Source organism: Egretta garzetta, unplaced genomic scaffold (assembly GCF_000687185.1).
Source record: "Egretta garzetta isolate BGI_Z169 unplaced genomic scaffold, ASM68718v1 scaffold405, whole genome shotgun sequence".
Taxonomy (NCBI): Eukaryota; Metazoa; Chordata; class Aves; order Pelecaniformes; family Ardeidae; genus Egretta; species Egretta garzetta.
In genome coordinates this window covers 2,315,394-2,330,239 of record NW_009259854.1, presented here as the reverse complement: position 1 = coordinate 2,330,239, position 14,846 = coordinate 2,315,394, and the positions used below count along the sequence as shown (strand labels likewise).

The 14,846-nt window shown below is 38.5% G+C and overlaps 1 protein-coding gene across 3 annotated transcripts in view; it reads left to right on the top strand.

Annotated features, from left to right (window-relative positions):
- RPRD1A (regulation of nuclear pre-mRNA domain containing 1A) overlaps window positions 1-14,846 on the top strand; it is a 38,473-nt gene that overhangs the window by 7,261 nt on the left and 16,366 nt on the right. The window contains exon 7 of one of the 3 annotated variants that reach the window (XM_035895474.1): window positions 35-1,093. The exons of the other annotated variants lie outside the window; for them this stretch is intronic. Coding sequence (XP_035751367.1) covers window positions 35-46 — 12 coding nt within the window. The 3' untranslated portion in view covers window positions 47-1,093. Of the gene's footprint in view, window positions 1-34; window positions 1,094-14,846 lie in introns of those variants that run through there. 3 annotated transcript variants of the gene reach the window in all.

Genomic DNA, 14,846 nt, shown 5'->3' with positions numbered 1-14,846 from the left:
TCCTGACTTACTTCCTTTGCTCTATGCCTCGCAGAAAAGCAATTGATGAAGGTTCTTCCTATCAACTTCACTGTGTTTATCCTGTGGGAAGAACATCAACCAACTTCACGTAAGATAGATGGTATGCATGGTAGTGCTGATTGCAGTAGCAACTGATCCAACCTCACAATGGAACCTCGGTGATTAAAAACCAGGAAGCTTTAAGCTTTTAATCACCTGCCCTACCTTCTCTTGGGGGTGTGTGTGTGATGTGTTTGAAGGATGAGTCCCATAGTACCAGTGTAGGATTGATTGTCTTGAAACACTCACTTCTTTTTGTGAATCATTACCAGCAATTAGACTCTGTTGAGGTATAGTAGACCATTGGGATAGTGAGTTGCTCAAAAGGCAGTGGCTTGGTCCTTGAGACAGATTTAGACTTCTGTAAAAACAAAAGAGCTCAATTAATCAGAAATTACAAATGGAGTACAGCTGTGAAGAGATTCCATTCTTGTTGGTTGTTTTCAACAAATACAAAACAGTTTAATTTTTCAGTATTACTAGATCAAAGAGTTCATAGCTGTAAGAGAAAGCATTTGCTTATTCCCAGGCTGTCATGGTCCTTAAAACTGGGTTTCTTGGCTGAATTATTTAAACTGTTAAAGAATCTCATTCTAATACAGCACACTTCCAGTTTCAGACTGGTTTCAGAGGTCTTTCTTCAGAAAGCAGGAGCCAGTCTTCAGTATCTGTAGCAGTCTGTTTTAAACAGATTAAGTCCTAGGATGTTGAGGTACACTGAAGAACGGTGTACTGCCAGTGTGGTATAAATGCAGGTTACAAATAAAGAACTGTGAGCCAAGATGGTATCAACCCAAGGTACTAATAAAGAGCTGTGAGCCAAGAGATTGTAAAGAAAAAGAACCTTAAAATCAAGTTTCGAAGCTTGTGTTAAGATGAGTGAAGTAACTTTATGCTCACTACCAGTAGTGCCTTTTGCATTGGGAAATGCAGGCTGGTAAGCATTTGAAGTTTTGAAATGTCAGATCAGGAGGTCTTCATGATGCTGTATATAGGGCCAGCTGACTTAGTTTCTCTGTTTGAGGTTTTCTTAGCCATTTCTTAAAAGTAAAAAAAATTATCTTTGATGTAAATACTAAACACCTGTAGCCAGATGAACTTGTTTTCTGAAGCAAGGACTCTGTTTTTACAGTTTTGGGAAATACCATACCTCAGATTGAGCCTTGTTTCTTGGCTTCTCATTTGAAATAGCACTGGGAAAGGGCCTGTCACCTAATTCTTTGAGAATGTCTTTCCTAAATTGTCTGTCCCGAGTTTTGCTGTTCAACTTCAGTTTCTGGTGAAATTCATTTGATCTAGACAAGCTGTTTCCTCCTGTTACTTTTGGCTATTGACATTTTTTTGAGGAGAACACAGTCTCTGGGTTGTAACATATCAAGTCTTCATTTCTTTCTGAATTAGTATCACCCATCTGTGAGTATATTGCTGAGATCCTACCTTATTGCTTTGTCAAACACCCAGGTATGGTAAGAAACAAGTGGTTGTATTCTTAGTGGAATCTAGAAATGTTACCTACTGTTGACCTGGTTTAACAGTATTAGAATTTGAATTCCTGGCCAATTCTTGCTGACTAAACTTCAGATGGGAGCTTTAAACCTAAATGTGCAGATCTTTTGTCTTCTGAAGAAAATGTACAGGTAAGTAACTTGGAATAACCAGTCTTTCCATGAGTACTTTTTTAAAAATAAGAGGTTTTCTAATAGTTATTTCTAAACAAAGTGCACGATTCCCATCAAAATCAAGGTAATGTATGCATTAAAACTTGACAGGAAATTTGGACAACAGATAAACAATATGAGCTATCGTGTCTGCATAAAAAGCTAACTGTACTGCTTAGTAGGTGACTTTCATAAGTCTGCTCTGGGTAAGTAGTGTCACCTTTAACTCTTAAATTGTTTTCTTTAACATCTGTCTAGCTTCTGTTGCAGGTGGGGGACATGGACCTATCTTCTAATGATGTCACCATCCGTTAGTACACATATCCTGCTAAAAATAAATTTAAGAATCAAAATCTTGTATTGTCTGTTGTTTTTGAAAACTGAAGAGGAGGAATTCTCTAACTACTCATACCAGACCTCTGCTATTTTCATCTATGTTCTCACATAAGTTACTGAGTTTATGCCTGAGATGGATAAGTATTTATCCAATGTCGTTCCTTTTTCTTGAAGATTAAAACTTCCACATGGTTGTTCCTAAAACTCACAAGTCCTTTCAGTTAAATCATTTGAAATTCCAAATGCAGAAGTTTGGGTGTCACTTGCCTTGAAGCTGCTGTTACCAAAAGAAAAGAGCTGTGAAAACAAGACTTTTTCAGACTTCTGCTTTTAATTTACACTCTAGTTCTTGGGATTACATGAGAAGTGACGGACGTAGAACTTGTCCTTCACAAGCACAATAAAGAACTTTCACTATCTTAATGTACATCTATCTTACATTTTATGTAGGTAACAGAGATGCATTTTATAATTGTTCCTATGTCCGTTTAGAGCCCCCCTCCAATTTAAGATTGTCCTAAAGAGCATTTTCCCTTCAATTTTGTAAGTTTTTAAGTAGTATAAATATTGGAGGTTCAGTGTACTGTAGCTGTAGATGGAAACTTGTATAGGGTTTATAGGTAGGTGTGATTCTAGCTGTTAGAGGGGAACTTTTGGCAGAAAGATTATTGTAGAAACCCTCTTTTCTCAGAACTTTGAGGACTAATATAATTTCCTGTTTTCTACTGGTTTGGCTGACTTTTCCTTCTTTGCTTCCTTATTGTGTCCCCTTCCTACCTACCTGGCCATTCCCTAGTTTTTGAATAGAAATGTTGGTTGATCTTTTGATCTCACTGAAGGCTGATGATAAGAGCTTTTTATGTTATATGGGAACACAGAATTAGGTATACATAAATTAATATCCAGGTACACTCATCTCCTTGTGATACTGTCCTGTAGATGTTCTAGAATTAACATGGCCTTAAAAATACAGGGGTGACATGAGCAAAGGAAGTACTTGATTGACTGGTTTTTTATATTGCTTTGCTTTTGCCTTTTTCACAATCTCATTGATTGCAGAGTAGATAGACTCTTACTAAATATCAAATAAAGGTTTTGGTAGTTCAAAATATTACATGACTTTTTAATGAGTGGGGGCAGGGGATTATATGAACTTTTTCTAGAAAAACAAGACAGCCTTCTCTCACCTGCATTTTGATATGGAAAAAGGTAGCATCACTACACTTTTATGCATTTACTGGATGACCCAGTTTCTTAAATAGTGTTTCTTTCAACTTACCACTTTATATTGGGGAACATCTTGTCACTAAATCCAAATTTTTATGAAGGAAATGCTACTCTGCGAGGCCTGCTGTGTTTTAGCAGCTTGCATTTAATTAGGACACTTTTATTGATGTTGCTGTCTTGCATTCCTTATTTTCTGCAGCTGTATAAACAATATCCATATCCTTACACTCACACATCTGGTTATAATTGTGGTTTCTTAGCATGTTGAGAGAATATTCGATGTTCAATGCACTTTTATTTCATGATTGAGCTTTATAGCTCAATATAGCTTGACTTGTCTTCCTAAAGGGTTTAGTTTTGTCATGGGATTTTATGGGTAAACAGCAAGCAGTTAGTATTCCTAGTCTGTAGCTCTGGAGTAAATTTTTTTTTCCCCTGTTCAGTTCCAGCTTAATGGTTTCAAATGCAGACAAAAATGGTAAGCAAAGAATTTAGGCATGACAGTATAACAGGCCTCTTGTTTAGGTTTTGTTTCTCAGTGCAAGACTGGATTGATACTATTGTCTACTGTTTCCCTCCACCATGGCCTTAGTGTTATCTCGGGGTGTGCTTTTCTTGCTGGGTTTTTTGTTTGGTTTTTTTTTCTTTAGATCCCTTATACTTGCCTAATACCTTTGTATGCCAGCCTCTTTCTTTCAGTGCCAGATGAACTTAGGGTAATACATGCAGTCATGCTTCATACTTTTCAGGTTCACTTAAAATAATTGGGATTCTTCATAACCTTGCAGCTGAGCAGCTAATTTTGCTGAGCTTTGGTTGAATTTGGGGAAGAACCATTTGTAGTATGACTCCTACCCTGCTTTTTGTTAAGGGGTGGAGTTTGCAGCATTGTAGGTGACCTACAGCTCCCTAAATGTGGCAGCACCCTAGTAACTAACTCAGAAGTTTAACTTGAGTTAGAACTGAGCTGTACTGTACCTGCTGCTAACAATGCGATGATAACAGAACTGGTAGCTGGGAAATACTGGGAAGTGGGCAGTAAGCCTCATCCATACTCATCAGGACTGTTCGGAGTGTTTAAGACCTCCTGATAGATGCTTGGCAGCAGAAGTCTCCCTGTAAGTAGTGATACCAAACAGACTGTGTTGTGTGGTCTCTTGACGCTATGAACCGTTGCATTCATTTCTGTTCAGGATTACAGCTTCAGAAATTGAAGCTGGGTTGGCAGTGTTTCCAGTTTGGGGAGCATATGACTGCTGCTGAAAGAGGTGTTTGAATTGATCCAGATACTCTTGGGCTGAGGGGAGCATGTCTGGGTCTCTTTATAATAAAAAAAGGGAGGAGAGCCTTTGGTAGAATTATTTTTTCTTTTGTGGCCTCTTGCTGTTTTGCAGAGAAATGTATGTAGCTCTTAACCATCAGGAGGGAAATGTAGGCTAAGGATCTCTAATGGATGGATTCTCTTTGTTCTATTTCTCCCCATTCTACCCTGTATGAAATGGAATATGATTCAGAAACAGGCCCTTATGCTTAGAGATCTGTGTAGATGGATTCAAAGCCATCGCTCATAGGCTGGCTTTGAATGACAATTGGAGATGCTTTGTGTTGTGTGAATGCTCTATTCGTCTTAAAGTTGAGTCGCACAGTGCAAGTCCTTCAGTGAATATAGTCAATGGGGGTTTTGCATTTCTTAAACTGAAATAAAACCACCCCCCCCCCTCCCCCCCCAAAAAAAATCCCAAACAAACTCCAGTAAGTTCAGTAGTTGGATCATCTACCTGAAGATGACTGGGGAGAATTAAGCAATCACTGCCATATTCATCTCTCCTTAAGGTTTATTAGGCTAGAAGTTAAAGAAGGTCAGGGGCATTTAAAATGAGACACAGGTTGCATCTCTTATCTGCAACAGAAGTAGGCTTGCTAAGCATGCTTACAGGTTGCTAACCTATCTTTTAAATGTGGTAGTTCTTTTATTTCCATGAGTATTTCAGTGGCAGGAGAAACAGTTTTAAAGGTTAAATTTTATAGAAGTAATTTGCTGGACTGGAGTGGAGAACAGTAGCCCTTACATCAAACAGCAAAGCAAAGTCAAGAAGTCAGTGCATTTTGTTCCTCTCTTCGGTACCTATTTTATGAGAATAATGTTTATTTGCCCCACTTCTTATAACAAGCTTACAACCTCTCTGTACTTGAGCGATAAATACCCCTTTTTTTATATTGTGACTTAACGACTGCAGCCTCAGATACCGTAGTATAGTTTCTCTGTACCTGAAAGAGTATTAGACTTCAGAGCTCTCTTGTCATTCAGAGCAACAGAAACACTTGAAGGCTTCCACTTTCTAAATTGAATTACCAGATATGGCGAGTATAAATTCTGGCTTTTCTAACAGATTGGACAGGTTGTAGGTTGTACTTTGTTCATCTTTGTAAAATAAGGATAATCTTTTGCTTCAGTCCATCATGTTTTAAAGCATTACTTGTCACATTGAAGATGCTCTGTTCTTTGAAACAGGGTAATAAAAATGTTACAACTCCTGTATTTATAAAGCCTTTTACCAATTGCACCCTTATTTGTGAAGCTTACCTGTTACTTTTTGTTTGAATGGAGGAAAAAAAAAGTACAAGATACCGAGTACTTTAATACCCTTGAGGTAACTTTTTAATTCCTCATTATAAAAATACCAAGAGAAGGTACTGGTCTTATCTAGGTAGGACTTGCTGTTGTTCATGAGACTTTTAGACAGAATGTTCCTGGCTGTTGCAAGCCAAAAAGTTGATACTGATAACCAAAATGAATGGATCTGTTTGTGTCCTCCTCAGAAGAACAAGTTTTTCAGGTATGTAATGGATTTGTGTTTTGTGCAAACAAACACCTGAGATGATGGGAAATTGAAAATGGAATAATCAGTGCTCTATCTAGAACTTCTCAAGTTTTTGAAGGGCAGCTGTAAATTGGCAAGTGACTTCATCTGGTGCTTTCTGCAGCAGACTTCCCTTTGCTTTGGTCAGGTGTTTGGAAGAAAAAAAAAAAACTGGATATAAGAAATGGATGTAAAGAAATGTTGAAACTGTAGCACCCACTTATGTCAGTAGCAGCAATACAGTTTTTCAAGTTAAGACTATGCTTTTTCTGCAAGCCCCAATTTCCCACAGTAATACTGTTGCTGTTTAGACATTCTAAAATTCTGTTTGTGTCTCTAGACCTATTAAATTTTAAGAATGTATTTTTTAATCTGTACTGTGAATACAAAGTCGGGAGAACTGTAAACCCTGCTTGTTATCCCTCCCACAACTAGAGACTTGCTTTTGGAATTGTTATTTGTTGGAGCAACTGTAAACTCTAAATATAAACATAAGACTACACTTGGAATGACAGGTAGTAACTACACTGACTAAACACTGGGCTTTCTCACTGGGTCTGAGAGTTACAAAAGAAATGTTTGTAATCTAGTTTCAAAAAAGAACATTTTGGATGGAAAGGGAAGGGAAGCCATGGGAAAGCTCTGCTCCACAATTTGAGATTGCTCGTAAACAAACTGAATAGAAATCTGTTGCTTTAGCTAATGTCTTCTGGTAGTTTCATTTAACAGGAAAATAAGCCCGTGTGTATTTGAAGATAATTGTATTGGACTCAAATGCTCTGCTCCTTAGTGTTCTCTTAAAGCCTGTGTTGTTAGGCTGATACTGCGGGGTTACACTTGGAAAGTTTTTCTGCTATCATTAAGATCTAGAAACTTGTAATTTTGGGGGTCTAACAAGCTTCTATATGAAGTTAAAAGGAAGCATCACACTCAGGTGAATCTTTACGATGACCTGTAACTGGTAGTTAGATTCTTTTTGCTGCATTTCTGATAATGATTTGTCTGGTTGACTGGAAGGGCAGAGAAGTGCTTCTAGGAATCTCTGACAGAAGAAAGAAGAAAAACATGTAGAACATCAGCTTTCTTTTTCTCTCAGCCTTGCTGAAACAATACAAAGCGGATGTCATTCTATCTCAGTTACAAACGTTTGATTGTTTCCACTTAAAACCAGTGTGGTGTTGGACAGAAGTGATTTGTGCAAAATCGGATGCAGAATGTAGTGGCACTCATGCATTCATGGACAGGGCTAATACCTTTTTGAAGAATTTGAATATGCACAGCAAGTAAACAGTCTACAAGTGGACAAAAACTAGCTGTTTGTGAGGCAGCATTTAAAGAAAATTTGCATCCAGTGTAGTTACTGTAAATCTTGGGCAGAGTGCTCATATTTACTTGTGTCCTCATATATACATAGGGAAGTAATTCATCAGCTTCTGTAATAGTCTGAGGTGGCAAATATTGTCAGAGCCCGTTAATGAAATAATTATCTTTTGTTATTTGTTGTATTTTAATGTCAGCACAGGGGAAAGTACAAGTTCTTACTGGAAGAAATGTTAACTGATGCAAACGAATTAGTAAGCATAGGTGATATCTTTGACAAAAACCTGTTTGCATTTAAAAAAAAAGTTAGGAGTGAGATATTCTTATTTTAGAATATGCCAACATTTTGTGGTATGTCAGGACAGTGCACTTTCCGTGGGGTTTTTTGAAACCCAGAGCTTGAATTGAAATTATTCTATTATGAAGTCCATCAGTTATGGGTAAAATGCACTGAAGATAAGAACAACATGGAAGAATTCCTATGAATCTTGCCTGACTGAGATGTGGATAACTTTTAGTTTTAATAATTCCATTGTCAAATCAAAATAGTTTTGAGTTCACATGAATCAAAATTGATGAGTTCATAGTTGAGCTTTTTTAATCAGGCACCAAAACTGTTTTGTTTCCCTAGTTTAAATTCCTTATGATATTACATAGTAGTACTACTAAACTAGTCACAAGTTTTATTGTGAGCATTTTGGGCATCTTTTATGGTCTATATGCTCTTTTTGGATAGCTGCTGATGATCTGAAGGACACCTTCAACTTGTCTGTTAATTAGAAATCTCTATCTGCAGTTCTTAATAAAGGTACAAGTAAGTAGATGAGCATTAGCCAACAGGTAGAGTTTTAACATACAATGATAGTGAGGTCTGTCTGTTTGACCAGTAGCTCCCCAGTGCGCTTTGTTAAGTAACCTCTGCTAATTGATTAAGTAGCAGATCATGGAAGTTAGTAACTTCTGTATCTTCTCAGCTAAGGCTAAACGTAGAGAAATACTGTTCGGTAGGACTCAAAGTGAGACTGAATTCTATAAATCAAAAACTTCACACTTCCACCAATGTCTAAGTCAGTATAGTCAACCTGGGGAATTTTACTTCAAAAAATAAAATCCAGACATTTTATAAAATGAGCTACTCCTGGGTCTTAAAAAGAGCTCAAAAACCAGTAGGCCACTTCATGGAGCAGTAGGCCAAGAGCCCCATCTGAGAAGAGATGAAAACTGTGAGTGAAAACGATGCTGCTCTTTAGCTGGGCAGTTGCTGAAAAATCCAGGTCTTAAAAACTGTCTTTATCTTTCTGTCAAAGCACGCAGGTGAAATAGAGTTTTGAATAATGTTTCCTTTCAGCTAGTAGCAACTGTAGTTTAGTTAACACTGTCCTGATTCTGGAAGTTAATCTCCAGGAGCAGTGATAGCCTTTTTCCCTGGGGAAGCCAATCTGGAAGGCTTGCCTCCATACTGAAACACGCACACTGTGCATGTGCTCTGGACCAAAATGGGAGGAAGAGAACTGCAGGGCTTTCACACGATGCTATGGCTACCCCATAGAAGTGTTTATTCTTCTGTTGATTGGAATTGGAAGCCAAGATTTATGATCAAGTATATGTTTATTCACACATGCAAACTGTTACTCTTTTTTTTTTTTTTTTTTTTTTTTTCCTAGCAGCTTATTTCAAAAAAATTATTTCAAAATGTCTTGTTCTCAAAGCTGGATTATTTTCTTCATACTTAAATTTCCTTGAATGAGCGGGGTATGGTACAGGTGTCTGCAGCAGGGGAGAACACTTGGAAGCTATGAATTAGAACATGGTCGAGGGACAGTGTGAAAACACCAGCTCTAATTATCAACTGTCTCTTGAAGCTGTATGCGTTAGTTATTCTGGGGGGTGTAATGGAACAGTAACAGAGCAATTGGGAGAGCTATTGCAGCAGCAGTGAGGAAACAAGGAGTTCCCTGTCTGTTGTGCTTGCTGAGAATTAGTTTCTTAGCTGGGGAGAGATGGAAAGAGTTCTTTCTCACAGGAGTGCTTGCTGTCACCCAATAAGGGTGTAAAGTGGTCCTTCCACTTGCCTTAAAATATAATTCTAGACCAAAGGAATGGCCAGAGTACATTCTGCATTCAGGCTGAAATGGTTGCGATGCTTTTCAGTTCTGCTAAAAGTAAAATAGTACTTTGGAGTTGTTGGTAAAGTTTTTCCACTGCCAAAATCTGCAACGCTGTGGACTAAAAATGATGGAAATAAGGAGAAGCAGAATGCAGGGAAACAACTCAGGATGATGTATAAATCCTGTAAATGAACTTCTATGCGGTCTTGGAATTTCAATCTACTAATATAGTATGAAGATGCATCTCTGAGATAAAAAGTGCATTAAATTGTCTTGATTATAGAGAGGGCACAACATTTTTCTAACACTTCTCAGCTCCTGCTGGCAGTGATTGGCAGAAAAGGAGAGAGTGAATTGCTGTTACAGGAGGCTTGTAGGTATTGTGCTAGTCTGATTTCCTGGGAGACTTGACTGCTGCAGTCATGCTGCCAGTCTATCAATTCTTTCATTTGGCAGGGAAAGAATAATTCAGTTCTTTGAAAATCTGATAAATTAGTTTTGTGACTAAGTGGATGGAAGAGAGACTCAAAGGAACACTTCGGTAGCCCACCTCCCTGCAGTCCGCTCTCCAGTTGGCCTGCGTAGTGTGGAACCAGCCATCACCTCTGCTGCTCTGTGCCACGATAGTTGGGCAATGTAGAAGACATCAGGGGATGTTGGGATGGGAGGGGAGAGTCGGAGGGGTTATAGAGGGTGGGAATTCCTGTGGGATGGAGAATGGGGCTAATGGGGTGTGCGGGGGGGTTAGGACGTTGAGCCGTTGTCTTACAGGAGTGGAATAGCATCACCACTCACTGAACGTTCTTTTACCACTGTGCTGCGTGGTCTTGAATAAATGGTACTATTGAGGGTGTAAAATACTTGATAATAGGATGAAAAGAGTATTTCTCTGAAAGTATTAATCTGAAGAGTCAGTGTTTTGAACTGCTCTCCAACATCACTAGCTGCTTTGTTTCCTTGCCTGATTCACTATTAGATTAAATTCTTGTTTGTTTTTTTCACAAAACCCACACCTTTCTGTTTAATTTTCTTCATCTGTGAAATTGACCTCATGGCAGGTTCTAAATTCTCACCATTTTGGTAATTCAGAAATATATTATGAACTCAAATTGATTAAAAAAAAAAACCACTTTTGCACAGTTATCAAATAAAGTACACTGCTCTGTCAAGAAAATGAAGAAAAATCTGCTGTCATAAATTTTTTAAATTGAAGAAGAGCTTCAGTATTTGAAATGGGATGGTACATATTTAAATGGGACTGTTTGGAACACTTTGCTGTCTAAGTGTCAAAGAGGAATTTTAGTTACTTGTTTTTCCACACTTTTACACTACCAAATTTTTTAAACCACTTTTTTTAAGCCAATGAGAATGGTATTGTTGAGGAGCATAGGCAGGATAGGAACATCCTGTGACTTTTTAGGCAGAAAATTTAGTGAACGTAAGAGACAAATATGTTTTATGTTTTTTGTCAGTGGACACTCTGAGGAGATAAATTACTCTTAACAGCATTGTCTGGCCCCAGCCTTATCTCCCTGAATCAGACTGGTTTCTCAGTGAAAAAGAGATCGGTTCTCTCCCCATTGCTGGGTTTGCTGTAGTGTATGCATCATTTGTAAGTTTGGGGTGAGGGAGGAAGCTGATAAGTAGGAAGAATGCTACATGCTTTTTTAAATAACTGTAGAAGTTACAGTAGATGCGCACCAGAGGGCTGGAATATTAATCAGTATTCTGTGATTTAGCACAAGTCCTGAAGTATTTGAAGCTATTCTGTGAGTCTTTAAGTGTAGGCCAGTGATTTCTACCTATTAGTTAACAATGTAAAATTAAGCCTTTGATTTTCCTGCAAGTTAAACATTTCCCTCTGTGTTTTGTTTTGTTTGTGTTTTGTGGTTTTTTTTTCCCCCCTCCTCCCCACGCATCCAAACCAGATTTTGTATGCTGCTCCATCTCTGAGGCCCTGTATGCCAGATGTGGAGATTCAGTTTTGCAGTCAGCACATGCAACGGTTTTAAAGCTCTGCTGCATGTAGAGTTTGGGGGTAGGAAATGTGTAGTGGCTGATTCATTAGTTAATAAAGTGCAAGAGGGAGAGAGCCAAGTTTTGAAAGACAGACTTGAAAGTGGGAGATAAGCATTTGAGATTTGAGTTCCACCATTCAAAATATTTTAAGTCACTTCTGAAAATAGCATATTAATGACATGTCAAAAATAGCAATAAAACAATGTGAAGAAGGCTGGAGAAGCAGGATTTACATCTGACTCTGGTCCTAGAGGTCAAGTAGGTGCTTACTTTGCTCCAGTTCCTCAAATGTTGGGTTCTAATTACCCCTTTCCATTCCTAATTACATATTCTTTTTCCATCCTTTGTTCAGTCAGTAGCATTCAGATAAGGTTCATTTTACTGTGGCCCAAATACTTCATTCATCAGGCAGCGAAGGAGGTAGAGGGACAGCATCATTTGTTTGTCCCAAAGTTGTGCCTGTAAACAAGTCCTTGGATTTTACGTGGAGTGCTGAGATCCTAACTTCTTTAAAAACAAGCCTCAGAGCTGTCCTGATTTGAATAAATGTGAGCCCTTTGATCATGAAGATGGTAGAAGGCAGAAGACTGAGCAGGCGGTATAACTCCCTCAAGTGTTACACTTGGCAACGTTTCAAACACACAAACTTTTAATGTAATTTATATCTAGGTTGCTAGTAACTACCAGAATAGGAGGAATGATTCCACAAGGGCAGTAGATAGGAAGCCAGTCATTTCCTGTGTCACATCCCAACTTGGTATTTGTAATCTGACCCATCACTTTATTTCTTCTTTTCTGCGCTATCGCTTATTCTGCTTTCTCCTCCAACCGTGATCGCTAAAAACACACTGCGAACCTTACATTCATATAGAATCTCCTCTTCCTTTCCCTCCTTCCACCTCACATTTGCTGTCCTACACATCGAGACTCAACAGTGAAGCTGGATCTGGTGCTATTCATTGGCTGAGAGTTCAGCATATCAAGGTGAAGCCTGGTTAAATTCTAGAGGTATTCTAGAAACATCATAAAATCTCCCATTTTGTTACCTGTTTTCTGATGGAGGTAATTGACATCTGTCAGCCATAGTGAACCATGGTCAAAAGGTGGTAGCTCATTTATAAGCTCAGTATATCTGATACATAAATTGAGCAGCTGTGCCATCATTGTACCAACTTTATTCTGGAGTATTTGGCCTCCCAGATACTGATAATCATTTGGTATCTGGAAAAAATCAGGGGTTTAGTTAAACAGATGGGTGGCTTCCAGCCATATCTTTTCAGTCTTTTGCTCATCTATGGTGGATACTACATGGGTGCTAGTAAATCATTATTTCCTCTTTCCTCATTTTCTGCCTTCTGCCCTGTGAAAACTTTTTGTGGTGATGGTGGTGATTTTTGCTGCTGTTTTTTTTTTTTTAAACCAGTGGTACATTAAACAACCTTCAGTTTAAAACAATTTAGATCTAGAAGCTGTACCCCTGCAACTAGTATTGTGTACGCTGGCTGTTTAGCAAAACGGTTCAGGATGCCACCTTGAAAGCCAGGCATTTCTTGTGCTTGCTGTCACAGGTCATGTAGTGACTTGAGTGCCATTTCCAGTAGAGAAGCTCATCATTTGGCATAGGATGGGTATTAGATGCAACCTCTGTAGAGAGTGTGAAATTCTCTATGACCATTAATTTGCTCTCTTGGCTGTAACACAGTTACTGTGCTTAGCTATGGCATTATCTGAAGATGTAGGAGTGGGAACTACCTATTTACAATCTTCTTATCTGTGGAAGAAATTGTGTGTTCTTGCTCAGCATTGTTATCTCAAAGCCTTTTTATCCTGAGGCTGAAAGATCATGGAATAAAGCACAAACAGCCATGCAGGTACAAACCCAAAGCAGACGGTACAGTCAGTGCGCGCTGGTTTGGTTCTGGGGAACCTGCATGAACTTTTTCAGACAACACATTCCTCTCAAGAACTAGTAATTCCCGATTTTCTGGATTACTTCCTGTGCAGTACTTCTGTCTTAAAACACAGCAGCAGGAAATTTAACGTGACTAAGCTATCCTTCAGAAAGTAAACCACTACTCCTTGGGTTTCCTGGCTAGCTTCTCACCTGTCAAAGTCATCCTAATGCCATTGAAAATGTAATGGGCTGTTTCTTCTGCAGCCGTTTTCTTCGCATGTCCTCAGCATTTCTAGACCGAAGCACCTTGAAATTCCTTTTTTTTCCCCCTCCTGGCTGATTAGTGTCTTTTGCTTTATGCAAAGAGAAGAATCCAGGCCAGTTCTGTGGAATACCAAGATCTTCCTTTGCTCCCAACCCACACTCTAGTAGGGCTGTTACACTTCGTGCTAATCCTTGAGTCCTAGAGGGGTGCTGCTTTATTATTGGGCTAATCAGTGTTACTAAGCTTGGACTCCAAAGGATCCTGCAACTGCTTTCAAGCCAGGTAGTTGAAAATTGTTTTGATGTATATGCAAAACAGAAAATGATGATTAGCATAAGTTTCTTTCAAATCTTACAGTTCAAGATGGAGAATCTTCCTGTCACTGTGCTGACTGGGAGCATCTCATTTATTCCATTTGTGTCCTCTGCGGTCTGTGTATGCATGTACAGCTTAGCAAATCTCCCAGCCCCGGATCCTTGATGCCGTGCTGGGTAACAGCCACTGTAGTCGGTGGAAAATTAATGTTCTTTTCATGCAACATGATAGAAAAATCGTACACAATAGCAGCTGTAGGTTTTAACTTTATGCTTCTGTTAAATAGTAAGCAATAATTCTTAGGCTTCTGAGGGTAATTCTCTATGTGGGCTGTAGAATAGTCTTGATCACTTGAACTTCAGTTTTGGAGTTACCTGTAAGTATTCATTGTCTTCTGGTGTCTGAACAGCTAATATCCAGTTAGGTAATAACTAAAAGAGCAAGAGAGTTCACAGAAGCTACTCTGAAAAATACCAAAATAAATACCAGAATGTATAATCTAGGTTTTAGCCATCTTCGGTGATAGAATGCTGAGCACAAACTCCAGATTTGCGTCTTTCAATGTAATTGATAAAGGCTTAGCATTTAAATATGTATTTGTTAATTTAAGAAATCATATGTATTTGTTAATTTAAACTCCAGATTTGCATCTTTCAATGTAATTGATAAAGGCTTAGCATTTAAATATGTATCTGTTAATTTAAGAAATCTTAGTTGTATTATGTAATTTAAGATTTAGAGCAAATTTATTTTCTGCATGTGAGCCAGTGCCCATGTTTCAGC